The sequence below is a fragment of the Thermobia domestica genome, chromosome 7, assembly GCF_964235325.1.
Source record: "Thermobia domestica chromosome 7, izTheDome1.hap1.1, whole genome shotgun sequence".
Classification (NCBI taxonomy): Eukaryota; Metazoa; Arthropoda; class Insecta; order Zygentoma; family Lepismatidae; genus Thermobia; species Thermobia domestica.
This window is the reverse complement of record NC_137460.1, coordinates 59,378,844-59,401,962: the sequence shown is the minus strand read 5'-3', so window position 1 is coordinate 59,401,962 and position 23,119 is coordinate 59,378,844. Positions and strand designations below refer to the sequence as shown.

The window sequence follows — 23,119 nt, the reverse complement described above, 5'->3', positions numbered from 1 at the left end:
TACGTCACCTGAACTTTAGAACGAAATAATACATGTGCTGGCAGAGATGGTACTGGACAAAATAAGGACACAATATGATTAAAGTGAACCGCAGTTTCTTTGCTTGAAAGCATATGAAACACGGAACTCCTCTGGTGTGGAAAATTTGTCAGTGGTTTTGAGATTTGTGAAAGAAGTGAAAGAAGGAAAGGTACGGGAACATCCATTGGGTTTTTTTTTTCAATTATCGGATTTTTCATCTCAAGACATAGTATAAAATATCTTCATACTTGTTTAGCGATCCATAATGTGAAAGAGTATTTTGAATTAACCACGTTGCTATTTGGTTTTCCAGAAAACATCGACGTCACAGATGTGCAATGAGGCTGATGAATCAACGGTCGACTAGACACTTGGAGACAATAAAAACTATTCAAGAGAATTTTGATGATATAATGTAGATTTTGAGTTATCTATTGAAGCTACGGGACTTTTAAGAAAGTGTTACACATTAGAATTTTGTTTCATTCCCGCTCTAATATTACAAATCCTATCAACATTTGAGCCAGCTAACAATGGATTACAAGACAGAGAAATGCGTCTCGGAAAAGCAGATGAAATTGTGAGGTCTTGTCTGTCAGTTTTGAAGCAGAAAAGACAGTCAGGATTTGACAACATGCTTACTGCAGCCAAAGACAAATTACAGAAGATTTGCACTAAAATATTAAATCCTAAGTACCCTACATTCACTATTCCCTAACATTTATTATATGTAGCTCCTTCTTGAAGTCAGATCTGGACTTAGGAAAGAGCATGATCTTCTCCAGGGCAGATTGCAGTGTGTTGCTTCATTTCTCAACACTGACACGACTAAAACAGAACGAGTAAAGAATGTGGTGGTGGTACTGAACAGCATTCTAGAGCCTTTCTATCTCAACTGTGCCCCTTCTGGCGCTGCTGTCGATATGTGATTTCCCGTACCTCCCTCGAAAGAGGAGGTACAAGTTGCTGCGGTCGAGATCTTTCAATTGTTGAATGCGGAAGCGTTGCCAACAAATTATTTCACTGACTTCAGTGTGTTCTTCCTTATTAGCCACTCTAAATAGCCTACGATCTTCACTCATCAAGACCAAACGACTGAATAACAAACTGGCAACACAGCAGAAGTCATTCACTTCTTTTCCTAACCAAAGGAAGGGTTTCATCCGCCAGATGGTGGCGGGGTGGGGCCGAAGTATAGTTCGCATAGTTTCCGAGGGCACAGGTGGAATAGACAGGCTCTAGAGACATTCCTCGGGCGTTCTAGAGCCTCAACGACTGGTTCCACAAGTATGTGGCGTGAGAAGAGATGTTAAGTACAGACTTAAGGTGGTAATATTTCTTCTGGCATCGTTAAGTACAGCTCACAGATGACGAGAAGAACCCTAGCAGAAGTAGTGTGACGTAGGTATGGGATCGTCCACTTTTCGCACGGGGGTTTCAAATGACACCACGGAATAGCACACCTATAAATTTACCCGGAGTAGCAGACGACATCTAAGTATAGACCACACCTCAAAAACCGAAAATGGACTTGACCGTGTCGTTGACCTTTCCTCGCTTCCCCTGTTTTACGGTTCTTCTCGTCATCTGTGAGCTGTATATTATTTCCAGGTGTCCACAAATTTTTGAAATGGACTGTGTATTACTGCAGAAATACACAAATATTAATGTTCAGATCTACTTGTAAATAAGGCTATGTGAGAATCTAAAATTTCCTTTAAAACTCACAATTATAATAGAGTTCAAAGAAAAGGCATGAGATATTGCTTTTGCAGAAAAGTATCAGAGAATAAATTTCCTTGTCTGTTATCTGCAAGAAGGTTTACTCAAGACAAGAACAGAAACATGCATTGTCCCTCTATTTTCAAAATAGTCCTCACTGACATTAGTGTGTTTGTTCCACTGCTTTACAAGTTTCGACATTCCTTATTTGTAAACTGAGGACGGGCGAATGTGCGTATGAGAACTTCCATACCTTCATTGGAAGTGGTAGCCTAAGTTTACAAGATGATTAATAGTTTCTACCTTCTTATGAGATCTGGGGTTGTATTATAGAATAAAATCCTGTCCTTTAATTTAGCACTAACTAATGTCAATTGTTCCTTGTTCATCAATGTCTGTGCTCTCCATGCCTTAAGGCAGTGATGGGCAAAGTATGGCCCGCGAGCCAGGATGTGGCTCCCTAAAATTGTTCAATCCCGCTCACAACATAATTCCTTATCTCATGAATACACAGAGGAATAGGGTTGTTTCGAAAGAGTTGTATTCGAAACAAGTCAAGTGAACATCTAATTTCACTTGTGAGAACCAGTGCATTCTAGATAGAACCAGATAATGAGAAACTTCAATCATTAATAGGGTTTAGTATTTACAAGAATTTTGTAAAAGTTCCATTGTTCTTTTGAATAAATTATATTGACCCGCCTAAAGTTTTCGTTATATTTTCTTTAGCCTTCTTCTAAAAAAAGAAGTTTCCCCGTCATTGCCTTAGAGAACGCACTGCTCTTCCCATCCATTTTTTCTCATGTTGCTTTAATGATGCTAACAATACAAAATAAAGAATATGTATACCTTCTCACATTACACTGATACCTGTGAGCTGTTGAAAGAAAAATAGGTAAACTTTTTTCTGACTATTCCTTGTATATTATAGAAGAGAAGAAAAGTATTGGAACTTACCCATTCTAATGTGTTCATTAGGCTCATACACCAAATTTTCGTAGCTTTCATCGGATAAACATAAAACGTTCCATTTTTTACAGAGTGCTGCGATCAATTCCAGTTCTTCTTTGCAGTACGCTTTGCCTATTGGCACCATCGGGTTGTTGACTATTATCATCTTGGTCTTTTCGTTAAATGAACATTTCAACAGCTCCAGCTCAATCGCCCAATCACTGCAAACATTGATGGGACCACACGTTCTCTTTCTCTACAATAAATTATAAAGATATTTTAAGAGATTTATTACTTGTATCTATTGGGAATTTTAATAGGTAAGCAGGAATCTTACGGACAAACTGGTGGCTCCAGGACAGGGGCGGATCCAGAAGAGGAAGCTTTCTTATTTTATATATATAAATAAAACCCATCCTAAAATTTGGAACCCATATAAGTAGCAGTATGACAACCCACCAGAAGTCGATCCTGGATCAGCCCCTGCTCCAGGACAGGACAGTATTTGTAAAAGGTGTTTCAAAACAACACCAACAACGTTTGGGAGGTGATTCCTAACACCAAGATAAGACAAAAAGTATAGACCAACCTGGGTGCACAACTGCTTCCCTTCGGAGTTACAGGCTGCTGAAAACATTAAAAAAAAAAAAAAAAAAAAACTTTAAAGGACCATTGCTCCAAAACTATGGGACCTACCGTAGTCGGGTCACGACTTTACGTAAGAACCAATATGTGCGCTATCCAAAAATACATGTTTCAGAATCCTAAGGTACTCATGCAACAATTTTTATAGAAGGAGTCTGGCTACAGGCATATAATCTGAAGTATTCAGCAACTACCTTCTATGAAAACTGTTGTGGAAGTGACATAGGATTTTGATTGGCGGGGATTGCTCACGCAATTCAATGTGATAATACAACAAGGATCAACTGTAACTGCTATTATAGCAAATTACAGCTATTAATGCAAATCGCTACAAAGTTGGTGCAGAAGAGGTATTTGTTAGTTCGTTATATAATACTTTCTTTTTTAGTTTGAAAATTTCAGTCAGTAAAATTAGAAACTTTTGTATGATTCCTTAAGAATTAATAAGAAAGAAACTTACGAATTTCATGGGTACTGGTACTAACTTCCCTCCTGCTGCATGAACCAGTGTCGCGTATGTATCATTAAATGGCTCTATCACAATTACTTCATCCCCAGGATTAATATGGGCCATAATAGCACAGTACAAAGCGTGGGTAGAACCGACTGTAACTAGTATCTCTGTGTATGGGTTAATATCGTGTTGAATGTACTGTGAGTACCAACAAGCGATAGCATTCACTAGGCGAGGATGGCCCTGAAAATAGAAACAGTAATCTATGTTAAGTGAAGATTATGTAAAAAAATAAATATATGTATCTAGCAAAAGGAAATAAATGTGCTATGTAAATCTATAATACTAGGTATACAATAGTTGCAAATTTAGAGTGAAGCGATCGACCTTTATTGAATATTCCCGTTTTCGGTGATTATTCCTCAATGGTATGTCCAATCGAGACATGTGACCCCTAACCACACTCATCGCGCCCTCTCAAATCACCATGTCAAATTTGGTTAAGAACGGTTCTATCATCGCGGAGGAGTATCCGGTCAAACGAATTCGTAAGTCGGTTAAAGTTGAGCTTCGCTTTGAAAAATTGTGTTTGCAGAACAAAACGAAAGGGCTTCCCCTATTTCTATGCTTAAAAAATCATTTTCCATTGTTTACAATGTGAATTCGTGTTTCAAGTGCTTTTCCAGTGTTAAGTCTATGGGTATCCTGTTTTTCGGTGATTATTCCTCAATGATGTCCGATCTGGACATGAGACTCTTACGACACTGAGGGTGCGATCTCGAATCACCATGTCAATTTTGGTTAACAACGGTTCAGGTATCTCGGAGGAGTATCAGGATAACCGAATGCCAAATTCGACTAAAGAGAAGCTTCGCTCCAATTATTTTTCAATCTTTGTAATTTCCGGGTTACTCTTAAAAATTGCTAATGCCCCACCATAGATTTCTACTAATAGCAATATCCGCTTCAGATCTACCAACATAAGAAAATGATAGTATATGAATTAGTGGAGACTAATCAAACAGCAGGTAGAATCTTAATCCTAAAGTGACTGGAAGTACGAGGCATATGCGTAAAGTAAGGTTGCAGATCCTGTAAGCGAATCAATAAAATTTTCGTACTAAGTTGGTTTTACTGACTTTCACTGTTACACTTTCACTTCCCTCCCGCGACTGTTTTTCATTGCTATATGGAGTCTAATGCGAGTCGTGTTTATAACGGCTGCGCCGATTCAAAATCCCGTCAAATGTGAACTGTGATTCGTCAAATGTTTTCTCCAAGAAGAAGATAAGCGTGCAAGGGTATTCGCAAACAGAGATGTAGCCTACGCATAGAATTTCTTGTGGGCGTCCGGACCTTATGAAAACCTGACTTTTCTGTAAATTTTCGTCTAACTTTAGGGGTAACTTTACATATTTTAATATATTTATCCTTATATTGAATTCTCCCCTAGAAACAAATTTCTGCGTACGTCCCTGTTTGCAAAGCACTTGTTTCCATTTATAGAAATATATTGCTGAACAACACATCCACAACGACGACGAAATCAAGAACGAGGTTGAAATGTGGTTCCAGCAGCATCCGGCTTATTAAGTGATTAGATAATGGCAACATTACGTCAAAAAATAACCCGTGTGTCACTAAATACGTTGTAATAGATATTTTGTCAATTACACATTTTTTGAATGAATACTAACCGTTGTAACTTTACTTTCTGAACCAACCTCCTATTTTCAACGCAAATCGAAATTGCAATAACTTTTTTCTTACTCTCTCTATATAAGTGTTGTCAAGTGACATCAGTGTATAGCACAACTCTATTGGATATCTCCTGTTATTATTTCTCTTAATTATAATAATAATAATAATAATATAACCCGCGGCTTTACAGACAACGAAGAGCTATAATCGAAGAGAGTACGCATTCACTCAAGCGGCTCATCAATTACTTCATGATACTGAAAATTCTATTCGCCCACCCGGTATCTATACCAAGACTACATACACAATCAAATGTTTGCACTAATCTTCACAATACTAATACTAATACTAATACTAATACTAATACTAATAATAATAATTTATTTTAACGTCCCACAGTATGTCGTTCAGGTTAATGTAGACGGATGATTATTGAAAGTGAATGATTCTGTAATTAAATTTTTGTGCTCTCCTACCGGGAATTGAACTCGCGAAGAAGGAGGGTTAATGATAATAACAAATTAAGGAGAAATTAAATTTGAGTTTAATCCTTGTTTATTACATTTCATTTTCTAATTTAATATATTTGTATAAATGTGAGCTATGAAAACATCTCATTGAGCAGGGGGTGCCCACAGGAAGATTTCATGGCGCAGGTTTCGACTATGAGAATACGTATTTGGAAGACATACTTTTCCATTGAAACTTGTATAATCAAACAGAATGGTTAAGTGTGGCGAGAAGAAAGGTAAGTTTGGGAGGGGGAATGTTGCATTCAGAGGAAAAAAGGTAAATTTGGAGGAAGAAAAATGGAAATCTGGGGAAGTATGGATAATTTTTTAGAGAGAGCACTGTGTTAGGGGAAGAATAGTGAATTTGGAGGAAGAGATGTACCCTCTACATTTGGGGAAAGAAATGTAATTGTTTGAAGAATGGTTAATTTGGGAAAAGAAAGGTAAGTTTGGGGGAAGAATGGTAAGTTTGTGGGAGAGTGGTTAATATTTAGGGAGAATAGTGAGTTAGGGGGAAGAATGGTGAATTTGGGAGAAGAAAGGTAAATTTTGGAGAACTGTATTTTTTTTCGAGAATGGTTAATTTGGGGGAAGAATTGTAACTTTTTTTTGGAAGACAGTTAATTTAGGGAAAGAATGTTGAATTTGGGAGGAGAATAGTAAATTTGATAGAATAGTAGAATAGTTAACTTGAGAGCAGATTGGTAAATTTGGGGAAGAATAATGAATTTGGGGAGAACATAACTGAAACATTATTGACAATTTTAAGGATTACAATTAAAACTTAATTAAGTAATTGATTAAACAAAAAATTAATGTCAGATAAAAAAAATAACGGTTAAAATTAAAATTAATTTCAAAATTCAGATTTAAGTTAAAATTAATACAAATTCACTCCAAAATTAAACTACCCCTCGTACATTTTGTCGGGACAAATGAGATATACCATATTGTAACGTTATTAATGATATATTTATTATTGAGATATGAAGAAAATCGTCTGAGTCGTTTTTGAGAAAATCGTCCGGAGAAACAACTCACTCCAAAAGAATAAAATATCGCTGGAAGAGTTCTTTCATGATAAATAAGTTATGCTATATTTACAGGTTATTAAAGAAATGTTTATTTATGAAATGTGAACAAAATTGCCTGAGTCGTTTTTGAGGAAACTATCCCAAAGAACTCACCCCAAGAATAAATGACCCCTTCTCAATTTTTCTGAGAAATGATATACCACAGCAGGGGGTTATTATTGAGAAACTGATTTCTAAAATATAAACAAAGTTATTAGATTCGTTTTCGAGAAAATCGCATTTTCTTTATATTTTCATCCTTCAGCAGATTTGTTTTTTCATGGACTGGGAAGAAAGTTCAACTCCAGTGCAGAATTACATAAAAACCTTAGGTTTAAAATTTGATTGAGATTCGTTGAAGAGTATGGCCTCTAGGCGAGTGTACGTCAAAACGTATAGACAGACAAATGTCGAAAATTATTATTTTCGGTATTTATCGGCCATGAAACACGTAAATCCGTTGAAATATCGAATTCGATTTTCCCGATCACTTTCTTTCTTTCTCTCCTTTCGTAGCTCGAAAGTAAAGGTAACTTTCATTACAATGCAATGAAAAATATGTTGACACGTGAAAGTTAATCTAAAATTTAATAAACAAGGTTGAGGGCATGGACAAAATTAATGTATTAGTATGAGAAGTCACTTGTATTAGTATGAGAAGTCACTATTTTCAAATAAAACTTATAAATAAAGTCATGAAAATCAGGAAAAATATCAATGAAAATCACGTGTCTTTTAATTTAACTTTTTGTTTCAGTTACTTCTATATTTCTAGAGAGATTATACATACATTTGAATATACTACTTCTGTTATTGTTGTACTGCAGATGTGCTTTCAAAAGTTTTGATATAAGTCGCAGAAAAAATATCTATTTTATGTTTTTGAGGAAAAATAACAATTTGTTTTTTAGTCGTTACGAATATTTTTTAAAGTTAAAAGTTAAACTCTAGAAAATGTTAATAGATCAAATGTTAAAATTTTTAATTGATTAATTTAATCTTTATTATTGAACGGATTAGTTACAAGCTTGGAGGAGAATAGTAATTTGGGGTACGAATGTCAAATTTGATGGGATTGAAACAAGACCTTCGGGGGAATGAAGACTTCTGTCATGCAGACATCTGTCACCAGTTAAGAATTATACAGTATATATTAAAGAAAACAAACACATTGACTTCATATATTTCTTAGTAAATTTGAAATCTACTTACATAACTTCTGGCATATTGATGAATACTAAAATCCTCGTTACACGCAGCATCAGTAAGGCAATCTAAAACATCCGAATGAAGAGGAAGGTCAGGATAATCTGAGCCAACCATCACCGCATTATGTTTTTTTGAAAGCTCAGCAAATTCCACCCTGAAATAGTTTATCTTTTTCAGTAAACATATCAACACAGACACACACACACATACACACACACACAGAGGCCCGTAGCCAGCCTCGAAATTTAGGGGGGGCTAAATGTAAATTAGGGTGGGCACACACAATATATATATATATATATATATATATATATATATATATATATATATATATATATATATATATATAATGTCTGTCTCAGTGTGTGATGATGAATAATTTCTTATGCTCTTAAAACTAAAACTACAGCGTCAAGGAATTATTAAAATTTTCCCCTATACCGTTAGTACAACTGTACCTGAAAGCTAGAATACTGTGTGTTTCCTTTTTATTTATTTGTTATGGCAACAAAATATTTCTTCCGTTTTCTCATCTTCAAGGAAATAAAAAATATATATATAAAAATAGTTGGCCGAACGAACCAATCATTAAAATTTCCAAAGAATTAGTACAGGAAATACGTTTTTAAATTTTTGATGGACTGAAAAAATATTTGTGAAACGAAAACATCTAGAGAGTAATGAGATTTAATACTATCTTCAAAGAGATTCTACAGAGAAGGGTCTCAAAATCTTAAATCAATATTTTGACATACATGTGGCCTAAACAAATATATGATATTGGAAAAATGAAATTAACATCTTACCTGTATTATTATTTACATGTCCTTAGATACGAAACATTATATATTTCTTCAAATATTACGCGCTTTATTTTACGCTTGTACTTCTAAACATTTTTTGATCAGTTTTTTATAGTGATGTTCAAAAGAAATAATGATATGTTTATGGGTTTTTGCTATCTACAAATTTATAAATTTTATAAGATTAAGAAACACAAACACAACACGCATATATACACTCCTCATGTTAGCAAACTATAGTAGAAACAAGTTGAACATTTGAACAATCACTAACAACACAATCACAGTATAAGTCTCCTTGTTTTGGATGCTGCCAATCTTAGAACGATTGTGTCCAGATCGAGATTTCTGGTGATGTCATTGTTGTAACTCAACAAAACGAGATCGGCACGGTGCAGTTAATGTACAACTCCTTTTGAAAAAATGCCCTAACAAAGAAGGAATTCCTCTCACCTGAAGTAGTCCTATATAACGGTTGACCGGCTTCAGGGCAGAAATTTAGTAAAGAAAATATTCAAATTTACAAACGTAGGTATAATTTCTAATTGCTTTCTTTTTAGTAACTGAAAACATACATTTTGCGTAACAGCTGTGAGTTCCATTTTATCACAACACATTTCAATTTTTAGACGTCGCGGACCCCGTAGCCAGGTCACGCAGACCCCCGGGGTCCGCGGACTCCAGTTTAAAAACCACTGCTCTAGACCCTTTGGAACTTACTATCAACAATCATTTAGGACGATTGCTACTAAAGTCATGTTTAAGTAAAAATAATATGTTACGTTTTGGTACTCGAGCATTCAAATAAGAAATAACTCCAAAAAAGTTCCCTGTTCTATCGCAGTTACATTCTTTCCCGAAACGAAATTGGTAAGAAAAGTAACAATTCATTAAATTTTCTTTGTATAGTACAATTCATATCAAAGTATACATGACATTCTTCTTTACATTGTACAAATAAGAATTCGAGATCAGTTGCTTTCGTAGGTACTAAAAAAGTTTAAGTTAAGAACTAATGATTTAAACAGCTATTTACTTATTTCTATTGAAGATATATCTTCTTCAAAATGAAACTACATTAACAAATTGTTACTTTTGTGGGCTACCCCGTAGCCTCATGGGTACAGCGCTCGCCTTTGGTGCGTCTGGTTTCGGGTTCAAACCGTATTGGGAGTCCTCGGATTCAAACCGATAGTGATTTGGACGTTACTTTAAGCTATAGGTCCAGTGTCTACATAGCCTCCCTGCTGAAGAGGGACGCTAAACTCCCCAACGCACCCTGTTTTAAGTCAAAGGTCAAATTTCAAATTTATAAAGCATTATACATATTATCATCCAATAAGGTTCAATTTTTAATTGAAAATTGTTTTTCCTAAAAGTGCAACTACTACCTCCGTTTAGTCCGCTACATTTTTTGTTTACATACCAGAAGATTGCAGGGTATTCTTTTACAAAATAGTAACTTTGGATGATTAGGCTTACGTCTGATGATCTGCATGAACATTTGATTCTGGCACCAAAGTTGGCAACAATTGTTAAATTATTTTAATAAAGTATCTAATAATTCATCCCCGAGAAAGATTAAGTGAATCGAACTTATTTTTAGTTTAAAGATATATTAAAAGTATTACTTATCTATTCCAAGTTATTTAACAAATAGTCAAGTTGCTGATACACTACAATTCTCATTCTTCAAGTCAACTTCGGTGCATCTTTAGAAACCAGCATCGTTCAACTTTCAATTACAACCATGTTCAACTCATAACACAACAAGAGTAAACTTTCTTACTCCGTTATCACGTGACATAAAACGTAGTCAAAATCCCCCCCTCTCCATATCCAATATACACAAAACAAACCAGCATTAGAGCGAAGCAGTTGCGACCCCCTGTTGAGGGATGCTGTCTTTTCAATCTCTCGCATATTGACCGAAAGCCAATGACTCACAGCAAAAGGATGTTTTCAGTTGCAAATTCCAAGAAGGACAGGAAGAAGTAAACTCTTCGTCCGCAGATTAACACTAGAACGGCGGCTGGGTCATTTTTGACCCATTTCGAACTTTACGTTTTAACAACTTTTTTATTTTCTTACGAATCGGATCGAATTTTTGTGACTTTTACTCGTTTTCTTCAAGAAATATTTGTACTAAGTATCAATCTTATCCACACTTTGCCTTTTGAAATAACAAACAATTATACTAGAACGACGGCGTGGGTCAATTTTGACCCAACTCTTTTGTTAGTGATATTTTGTTGCATTGTAGCAACACTGCTTGCTAGCGTCTTTATCTTGCGACTGTTCTTTCTCATAATACTCTCCCATTCCATCTCGTGTTCAAGACCAGCTTCTCAGCAATTTTGTCAGTTTAGTTGGAGTTAGTAATACTTTAGAAAGTCTGTTGATTAGAAGAATCTCATTATTTTCTTACTGATGTGCTATTTCAAACACTCATTATGAGCAAGAAACTGATGACACTGGATGAAATACTTGCAAACTTCAATGATATAAGTGAGTCTGACGCTGAATGCCTTGATATTTCTTCAGATAAAGAGTATCTGCCGAATAACAACGAATATGATGATTCGGATGAAATATTGAAAGAGGAAGAGATAAGCACAGAAAACCATACTTCTGCAAATAAGCGTCGTGAAATAGGTAAGACTATTATTATTATTATTATTATTATTATTATTATTATTATTATTATTATTATTATTATTATTATTATTAAACACAAATTATATGTCTTACATCGTAACAAAACATTCATAATAATTTCAATCATTTTAATAAAACATTTGCAAATATTTTGCATGCTATTGTGAAAATATATAGCTGGTGTGTTCTTTTTTGTTGGTATCACTATGTTGAAATGTTTCATGAGAAGACGTTTATAACACAAATAAATAATAATAAATAAACCACAGCCATATTCAATCCACTATTGGATTAGGCCTCTTCCCGGAGCGAGGACTTGGTCTACTGCTCCCATGCTGACCAGACGGGTTGGGACAAGGTTCCTATATACCAGACGGGTTGGAAGAAGAAAGCCGAAGTTCTCACTGCGATCGCCACTATATGACCGCTGGTCTAGTGGTGAACGTGGCTGAGTACAGATTGAGGGATCCCGAGTTCAATTTCCGGCGCTGTCAAGAGTTATTAGACTACTAGCCTGCGTAACCAGAAATTGTAAAACTACCGAAACCAAAAAGTTTAGAGGTCTAAATGGGAGACAACTTACTTTCTCTTATGTTTGGATAAGTTATATTTCAACCAAAGAAGTAGAGTCTCTAAATGAGTTGTTCGAAAGAACAGGTAGTTTACCATTCTTTTCGTGTCAGAGCTTTCATGATTAGAACCTAGCATATCTTATTTATAAAACAATCACTCTATGCTAACTTTTTCTGGTTTGAACTACTGCAAGTTTACGACTGTGTATGCTATTTTAGGTTATTTCAGATTATGTATTTCTACAAATTCTAAATAGGGAGTGGAAAGTTATAGAAATGCATATATGCGTATTACATCCATATTAGTAAAATATTTTTTGTGTAATACGGTACGTCACGTTTTTATTTGTGAACAATGTTTTGGTATGACCCTTCTCTTTGTAGAGGAGTGACTGAACTTTATTCTGTGTAAGACTGCATGTTTAGATGTGTGTAGATTAGGTTAGTTTAGTTCAGTTAGGTCATGCGCTTGAACAAACTATCTAAGAATAATAACTATCTAGGAATTAGAATGATATATAACATTACTATATAATAAACTGACATTGTATATAATACATTCAATAATATCATTCTAATAATATTATATTCATAAAAATAGCATGTTTCTTAAAATTGTATTATTGGCAAAAAATACATTTATCAATAAATATTAAGCTAGAGTTCAAAGAAGTTTTTTTGTTTTATTGAATGAAACTCACGTTTTATTATGCAATAAATATTAGTGTTTTAGAATACAAATATTTAATATAAACGGAATGGGTCATTTTTGACCCACTCCCGCCGTTCTAGAGAGTATCAAAAACACCGCCGTTCTAGTGTTAAGGTAAAACTATGTTGTTTCTGAACACAAATGCATGTTTGCCAATAGAATAACCATAAATTATTTTTCTCCTGCAGCGAGGGTCGTTTGCACATGAAGCATAAAAAAAAAAAAAAGTATCACGCTCAAAGAAATATTAGCAATTCAAAGAAGCGTAGCGCATAAATAGGCCAATACCTTAAATGAGGATAATAAAAGTAAATTTTAATTCAGCACTCTAAAGTACATTTGGAAATACAATTTCTTCCAACATTTCAGTCAGTGTTCGAATTAAACTTTCGAACGAGAGGGGGATGCTTGTGTATTTTTGCTGTAAATGTAGAAGGCAAAAATTTATTCCAGAAATGGATGTTATGTTACTTCTGTGATACGAGCCGGACATACATTTTTACCGAAGGGGAATTTCCCCGGCATCCCCCGTTAATTCGAACTATGACTTTAGTTAGGGGGCTGCAAAAAATTTAGGGGGGCTGAGCCCGCCCTAGCCCCCCCTTGGCTACGGGCCTGCACACACACACACACACACACACACACACACACACACACACACATATATATATATATATATATATATATATATATATATATATATATATATATATATATATATATATATATATATATATATATATATATATATATATATATATATATATGTATATGTATATGTATAGTGCGTTCCACGAATAACACTAAGGCCCGTCTCCTGAAGAAACCAAGGCAGATAGAAACATGGGACCTTTTCTAACCTTCAAAGGCCATAAAGATAACAATATGCTAATAAGGAGGATCCCCCATGTTGGAAACCCGAGGGGGTTAGGGGGGAAGTAACTTCAGAGTATTTTAAATAGCAACTCCCATCATGTAGTACCTCATTTGAAAAGTAATCACATGTAGAGACTAGATTCCACCAAGTCCTTCATAATCGTTCACTCATTAAGCTTCTGTCTCCTTTAGCATACAGGGCATATTCGTGGAACGTTGAATTAAAAATATATATTCACCCCCCTTGATGAATACGTTTTATTTCTCCTTTCTAGCGCGTTAAACTGATTTCCTGACGATTGAACGCGTCTGATTCATGTTTACACAAAGATTCACATAGCTAAAATCTTACCCAGTTGAATTTTATATGCTTCTCTAACGTTGAAGACTCATGTTCAACCCTAGGATATTTGAGGAGCTTATTTTCAATGAATGTATAGGATAGACTGTGCCTGATTACGAGATAGGCTTTATGCCATCGGAGTTTTTGGTAAAAATAAATCACAATGTTGTTGGCCTCATCTATATATATATATATATAAGGTAAGTGCACCAGTAGCTGACACTGCTCCAAAAGCTGACACTTTTACCTTAAATTGAACATAATAAGGTTATTTGTGATCATTAATAGATTTCTCAGCGCACACACTTTTCTTGATGGTTTAGCAACATTTTGCTTAGTCGTGGTTAATTTGCGTGCCAACTAATAGAAGTATGACGAAGTTGAATTACGTGCTATGAAGAAATATGCAAAAATGAGAAGAATTCTTAAGAAATACGGTAAGCCTACTTACCTTGTTACTCTTATGTTAATTTATGATTTTTCTCTAGTTCAGAAGCATGTTGAATATGTATTCTGTTGGTGAAACAGTGTAGTGAATTGCAGGAGGAAAATTTTGTTAAATTTCAAACTCTAAAACTTCAGGAGGGGGGTGTCAGGTATTGATATCCTTTTATATAGGGTTATTCCAGTAGCTGACACTGCATGTCAGGCATTGGTAAACAGCATAAAGGGCATTAATTTATGAATTTCATACATAATTTACACGAGAAAGTAACACTTGTCTTCTGTTATCAATTTCACTAAATTTGGATGTCTCGGTCCAAAAGCTGACAGGGGTTGTCACTTATTAGAACAGCAAAATACTGTTTTGTACCAAGACCTGACATAAAAATTTTCAATGGATTTGAGCAACACAATGATGCAAACATCATTTTACAGAAAAAAATATTTTGTGGTTGTTGTGAAACAGATTTAAGACAAAATAAAAATTCGTGATCTGCTTCTTTTTCACTTTTCATTGATTAGAACACAGATAGACAGTGGCACTTTCTCCTGTAGTTGGAAACTAGATATGCCGAAGTGTGTGTGAACTTCTTGGAACAGCCAAGAGTGCGGTATTTTATCCAGGCACCTTAAGATATATCCAGAATTCTTAACGCAGACGAGATTGCATCCTCTTTGTTTCCGAAAGGAAAAAGGTGTTAGTTTGTAAGAAAAAACTATATACACATATGCAAGCAATGATGAAAAAGAATGTACGACAATGCTGATTACAACTAGTGCATGTATTTTGGTTCCCCCGATGGTTGTATAGAGTTGCAAATGAATACCAGCTTCTGTAGCTAATTCAATGCCTAAGAATTGGGGCATTGGTAGATCTGAGTAGATTGGATGACAGTAGAGACATTTATGAATATATGACTAATGTGTTTCAACCATGGCTTGAAAAGTCAAATATCAAAACTCTTGTGTTGGTTTTCCTTGATGGTCATGCATAGCATCTCACCGAGCCTCTAAGCACTTTTTGTAGTAACAATGGTATTGTGCTTATAGCTTTGTATCCGAATTCCACTCATGTTTTTCAACCGATGGATGTTTCAGTTTTCCATCCACTCAAGAGCGCTTGGAAATGTGGTATGCATCAGTGGAGAATCAAACATGACGGTAGAAAGCTAAGAAATGAAGACTTTGCACCTCTTTTGGAAAAATACAATGAAAATGTCAGTAACTCCTACTGCAATACAAAATGGATTCAGAGCATGTGGTCTCTACGCATTTAATGCTGATAATATAGACTATCAAAAGTTCAGGAAAGGAGAAACAACTTGAGAGATATCTTCCGGAAATCTCTCCAATGAAACTCATCACGGCCAAATAAATTAATTCTTGTGTTTCCTAAAACAAAGAATCTGTACTGAGAAAGTTAAAAAAAATCTCCGATTGTGATGGCACGCTTTTAGGCAACATAGAAGATAAAAATCTTTTCCTCCTATGGATGCAGAGAAGTGTAGCAGACATGATCCTCCACCCAGAATAGACAACAAACAAGTTACGGATGAAATATCTACTCAACAAAATACGAATGACATTACTAATATATCAATTCCAAGCACTTCGGAAATTACAGGAACTCACGTTTCTACGCAAGAACAAGTTGCAGAAGTAACTAAAATTTCTACTCATCAAAATAGAAGTGAAACTATGCTTTCAATCCCAAGGACTTCGAAAACTACAGAAACTGACGTTCCTAACCATGAACAGGGAGCAAAGGAAAGTACTGATACTATTAATTCCCTCATCATTTAAAATAACTTTATTTTAGCCGCACCATACAATCACGCCTACCTTAAAGAGTAGGAGAGAGAAAAGAGCTTCAGTCGCAACATCGGCAGAGTGGAAGAAATATAATATAATATAAAAGTGAATATTTTCCAGAAAGGATTTTGAAGACTAAGCAAAACGAAGCTTTCGTCTAAGTTACGCTAAAGACTAGATATGGCTGGTGTTGGCCGAAAGTTGAAGACAAGCTATTGTATGCATATGAAGACACATTGAAAAAAAAAATCAATTCACCTAAATATGATTTGAATCCAAGGTGGGAGCATATCTAATAGAAGAAATTGAGAATTATCGCGTTAGCAAAAGGTAAGAAATGTCTTGAAATTTTAAATGAATATACAGTAGAACCTAGATAATTCGAACTTCTGTAATTCGAAAATTTCTTTATTTCGAATTTTTCTCTTGGTCCCTAGAATTTTATATACAAACAATACTTAAAAAATCATGGTTAATTCGAATTATAATCTGGATAATTCGAAGTTTTTGCCGTGTAAATCTAAAAGGAGGTCAAGTCATCGGATCGGATTTTCCAAGAAACGGATGAAGATACGTACTGTAGCAGGCTTTCCGCTTTTCGCAGGCTCTGAGTGCGGCCGAGGCAGCGAAGCACATCACGCAACTCAGACGGTTTTTGGAAAGCAAAAATGAAGTAAGTGATGAACTATTCCGTTCCTTGAATTTGTTAGAATCGTTTGTAATGACCGAGAGACTAAATTCTAGGAAACAAGCAAAGATCTCAGCATTTTTTGAAAAATGATTTTTCGAGTCTCATGACAGTTATTTGTCTATTAATACAGCAATATTCTTTTCTGTTTTTATGATTTTTTCAATGTTCATACATAATACAGTGCTAGTGTATGTACGTACGTATTACAGTAGAGTATTTTACTTCATATTGTATTAACCTATGTTTTTTCTAGTTTTACAATGAGTGTATGGTACTTAAAACACTTATTATTAGCTCCAATAATGGTCTTTATGTTAAAACCTGAAGTTTGATTGTTTATTTCAACCATTTACAAAAACTTTTCTCATTCGAATTTTTCTACTGGTCCCTTGAGGTTCGAATTATCCAGGTTCCACTGTATTTGAATAAGTACTAAACAAAGAGCAGATTCTACCTATTATAAATCTGTTACTTCTGTTTAACCTATATTTTAAAAGAATACATGATGTTATTCTTACTAATAAATGATTTCATTATACACACATTCTTTAAAGTAAAACTGTCAGCTTTTGGTACATTACTATGTCAGGCATTGGATCATTGGTATTTTCTGCGTGTCAGCAACTGGTACAAGCGGGTTATGTTCCATATAAATTTCGGTAACTCATATATGTTTATCTGAAGGCCTTATATCAATTGAAAACCTTTCCTTAAACTTAAACCTTTCAGTTACTAAAGGCATAATCTTTCTATGTTGTTTTATTTACAAACCAAAGCGTTACATTTAGAAATACATCCTTAAAGTGTCAGCTATTGGTGCACTTACCTTATATATATATATATATATATATATATATATATATATATATATATATATATATATATATATATATATATATCCACCTCGTTCATTCACTTACAAATTGTGAAACATTTCGCCCAAAGCATTGAGATATTGTTAAAGGCCAATTTCGCACAAAACTGGAAATGGAAAGTAAATCTCTTCATTTAAATCCTCTATACCCTGCCATGTCGCAACCGTTAAGGATGCCTACTTTGAATATATGAACTATGTCTATGGACTTTCTTCTAAGCTCTTGAGGCGTTGTCACACATTGTACAGTGTGTCCAGACTTCTATCCTAAGTATTTGTCTTCTACATTTCTTGAAGTTTGTGTTGCATTTTTAACTATAGATCCCAAATTCGAAATCGATTTTTATTCTGAATTTATTTCCTTTTTTTTTTTTTTTTTTTTTTTTTACCTTAAGAATACTTAAGATCTTCTGGCACCATAGAACTGAATCTCAATTATTCTGCAAAGTTAAGATATCTTCATAAAATGGGGAAAGAAGATACGTGGCGCGTTCGGAAAAAGTTTCCCCTAGGGCAATAAATATAAAAAAAAACTGTAACCTTGAAACATTTATTGCCACAGTACAAAAAAGATGACACTATTTTTTTTAACATATTATAAGGTTCCATATCTCCATCTACAAGCATCTGCGTGTGTTTATATAAACACATGCTCATACCAGGAACACGTGTTATAGTGCTCAAGCATAACAGCAGACGACAGAACAAGGCTACCAGGAAGACATGCAAAGGTTTCGGAAGGAAAACGAAGACGACCGACCTAGCCTCAAGGGCCTCTCCTTCAAGAGAATGTCTATAAAAGAGAACCTCAAGAGGACAGCCATGGGGGCATTCCACATCCAGCGAGGGAAGAGAGAGGACGTCGGTCAGAGAGAAGAGCGAATCCAGTGCAATGGAACAGTCTTATGAGATAGTCTTGCTGCTCCTGCTGGATAAATACAAAGAGGAAAGAGAGAGTTAAAGCATATAGTTGTCCCGAGATAGTCTTCTAAGATAATTTCGGCGCCAACTAAAGAGAAGAGTGTGCTATTCTGCCAGCATACACACACAGAGTCATTACTTAGTAAGGGAAATAACTCTCCATTCGAGTGAGCCCCTTGAGGGCATGTGCTAACTCTGGCCTCTTGGTATACAGCCTTTGGCGACAGTCCCTGGCTGGGAGATAATTATTTATTTACAAAAACAGTGACTCCAACGCATATACATACACATTGACTCCACACACAAACGGCTCTTGTCAGGACCATATAATATATCCAAGACAATGGTCAAGAAGAAAACAAAGAGGAGATCCACCCATGGGGCGCGTGCCCCCTCACCCAACACCCCTCAGAAGCAGATTTCTCACCACAACCAAGTGATGACTCGTCCTCCGATGAGTTCGGATCCAAAACAGAACTGCGGCACTGGTTCATTCACAATATAGAGGAAGATGTTGACCTCAAGAAGTTCGCAGCGTTCATAAATACAAGAATCAAACACGCAGTTCCGTTCAAGCTTAGGAAAGTCCCCGACCACCCAGACAGTGTACACGTCGCTTTCCGCACAAATAAGGAAAGTCGCCATTTCAACAAATGGAACATCACAGATTTTGGACCGGACGCAGTTTTTTCACGGAGTTCAATCAATGACCAATGCCAACTAAAGAAGAATCGGTTACGTAACAAAGAAGCGAAGGATACAACGCAGAATGAAACAGATGATATCTACTCCAGTCCCAGAAGACATGAACCACAAAACCAAGAAAAGCAAGTGCAGGCACCAGAAAGCAGGGAAGAAGAACAACGCCCAACTACAGCAGAAGATGAAGAAGAAAACCACCCACCTGAAGCCAACACCTCACAAAAGAAGAAAACTCCCTTGACACAAGAAGCAGCAGCAAAACGACACACAGTGAAGCAACTGACCTACACCTGTGTAATCAAGGGTGTGGGTACACAAATCAGCCTTGAGAACATCTGAGAAGATCTGGAAGCCCAGAAAATAAAGTTCAGCAATGCAACACGCATACTATCCATCGATGGACCACTACCACTGATCCGACTCTTCACGAGGGACCCGGCCACCATTAGTGATCTCATCCGACAGGGAGTTTACATCAAAGAAGACTCCGAGTAGAAGCTTCACACAACAATCCCCGCCCTGAACTATGTTGGAACTGCATCCAATATGGCCATATCAAATTCCATTGCTCAGCACCACGAGTCTGTTACAGATGCGATGAAACCCACAGCCACAACTGCAATAAACCAATTGACCGATTCTTTTGCGCTACATGCAAACAAAAGGGACATAGGACCGGAAGTAGCAGATGCCCTGAGGGACCCAGAGAAGAAACAATAAAGAAAATACCAAACATCATCGTACAGAAGACAGACACCCTGCGAGAGAACTTCGGCCCTCACTAGATCTGACCCCCTCCCCAAACCAACCAACAGAAGAAGAACACCAGACACACGCAACATATGACACTCTCGGAAACAAAATAACAGCAGCAGTTGAAGAAGCAACTCGCAATATCATGATGTGGGTTGCTTCAATCCTCACCATCACCACAGAACGAAAGCAACAGAAGACCTTAGCAGCAGCAATTGAGAAAACATCAAAGACAGTATTTTAATCTCACCTAAGAGCAATCACTACAACAATAGGTGATATACTCTTACACCACAAAAGAACAGAGAAGAACACTACACAAACAAGCACAGACAAAAACTCACAACAAAACCAAAACAGGAAAACAAACAAGAGAAGAAAAACAGTCACAACAAAAGAAAACTACTTCAAAATAAACCTCCCTTAAGAAACATAAGAAAATCAATAACAAAGAAAAGAAACACCACACAAACACCGCTGGCACAAGGTAAAGCACACAAACCAGTGATGCCAGTTTTGTAACAGCGAATTTCCCGTCCGAAGCCATGAAATTTCCCGATTAGACGCAAAATTTCCCGCCAACTAAAATAGATACAATTCATAACACCTAGTGATAAATAATTTTGAAAAATATAACTTTAGAGGGCCTATAACGTGCAGTTGAACTCACTCTCGTAACGTAGAAGCCACTATTTACAGTTATGCATGATATCATAAAGATGCTGGCACAATATTAAAAAAAAAAAAAAAGAACACTGTGAACTTTTTTAAATGAACACCATGTTTTTCTTTATGGTTGGAAGGGAATGTCGTGTTCGGCAAAGAAACACAATACAATTTTCTGGTCTTAACAAGATTTTTGTTTTGCTGCACATTACTTGTTCCTTGCTAAGAAAAGAAAAAAAAGCTGTAGCAATAGACAAGGTATTTTGCTATTGCATTACATTAACTAGATGCTTCAAGTTTTCTGTGATACTGAAGCTCACTTTTACTACAAAAGAGCTTGACATTACAGGTCTTATACCTAGCTTTGGTATCGATTCCCGATTCCTGCTTTTTCCTATCATATATAACGGATGGGTTTCATATTTCCTTTCATTATCGAAACATAGCAGTGACACCAGTGTGTGTGCCAAATAAGAACCACCTGACAACTACCCAATTTGTTTTGGAAACAATGAACCAATCTCACATGTGCGAGGGAAAGGGTAGCAAAGCGGAAAGATCAGGTATTTACTCTCGGTCAGTTCGCAACATGAATCCGTAGTACCAAACCCTTTTTGTTTCATTTTGTCTTTACTACTTGCTTGTGCTGGCTATATGCCTGCTTAGTTGGTCAACATTGAGATAAGTCAGTGAAGGAATTTTTCATGTGAAAGAGAGGGAAGAGCAAAAAAGAAAAAGGGATGAATGATAAAACATACCAGAAAAGTTGAGAATGTCAGAATTTCCCGTTTTCAGCCTATTTTAAAGAAAAATTCCCGCATTCCCGGCAGTGCTAAGAATTTCCCGTTTTACGGGAAATTTCCCGCCAACTGGCATCACTGACACAAACATATCCACGGTGAGCAAGTTTTTCTGCTCAAGAGAGGAGCCTTAGCAACAGACAGAAGAAGAAGAAGAAGAAGAAACATTCACTGTAAGGTTATTGAGTCGAATATGCGCCCCCTAAGTATAAAATGAGCTCTCAGGCACAGATGGAAAAAAGTAATCCGAAAATCAGTATGCAGTTAGGAAGTTTAATACCTCCGTAAATAATACCATTAGCAAGCATGAAAAAATATGTTTACAGAAAGGCATCATACATCAAAATATGCTAAAGGGTGGAAAGAGCGCATATCTCCCGACGCTGGAGTAATTTGCGCGCCATGTGTAATTACGTTTTCAAACCAAAATGTAAAACTACTGACAAGCAATACATTAAATATCTGACACCCTAATATAGAGCCACATTATGAAATCATACAATGAAGCAATACTGCAATCTTACATTACGAACATACCAAGAAATGATGAAGAAACTTTCATGAAAGAAAACGTAAATTTACTTTTTTCTCTTTGTAACACAATAACGATCTTTTGTTACTACTGAAGTATTTTCCCTGTATTAATAAATCATAAATGTAGCTCAAAATCCTTTCAAGTATTACAACTTCTAACATAGGAGTGGAGCACCTGGACTGTCTGCAAACTCCTGTGTTGGTATAACATGAATTAAACAGTTACAAACAAAATACTATAACAAGAAGTAAAACTGTCTTATTTGTGTCACTGATCACAGACGAAGGGGATCATGTCTTGGGCAGATACACACGGAACATGATACCATAGTGCCATCTAATACACTATATCCATTCTGGTCCACTTTCTTCTGCGTATAAATATACATTACAAACACCACAATAATTGCTTTTGGTACGAATTTCCGAAGATGAATGGCCTTGTCTTGCAATATTTTTGCGTGTTTGTGACTTTTCTATTTTTCCTTTCGGAAGCACTAGCCTTAGTAGAAGTAGGCATGGGCGCGAGACCAAACGAGACGAGAACTGAAACAAGTCTCGTCTCGTCTCGCAAAATCAAAAGCTGTTCTCGTCTCGCGTCTCGTCTCGTCTCGCAGACCTAAGTTCTCGTCTCGCGTCTCGCAAAATTTTGGAAGTCTCGTCTCGCGGT

General features: G+C 35.9%; 1 protein-coding gene across 2 annotated transcripts in view; it reads right to left on the bottom strand.

Moving 5' to 3' along the window:
* LOC145690144 (uncharacterized) overlaps positions 1 to 23,119 on the bottom strand; it is a 71,803-nt gene that overhangs the window by 16,285 nt on the left and 32,399 nt on the right. For both annotated transcript variants that reach the window (XR_014132175.1, XM_081764747.1), the window contains exons 3-5: positions 8,292 to 8,442; positions 3,800 to 4,036; positions 2,701 to 2,950 (exon numbers count right to left, since the gene is read on the bottom strand). Coding sequence is in view for 1 of the 2 variants with exons in the window: in XM_081764747.1 (XP_081620873.1) it covers positions 2,701 to 2,950; positions 3,800 to 4,036; positions 8,292 to 8,442 (638 nt within the window). In the remaining variant the exon portion in view is untranslated. The remainder of the gene's footprint in view (positions 1 to 2,700; positions 2,951 to 3,799; positions 4,037 to 8,291; positions 8,443 to 23,119) is intronic.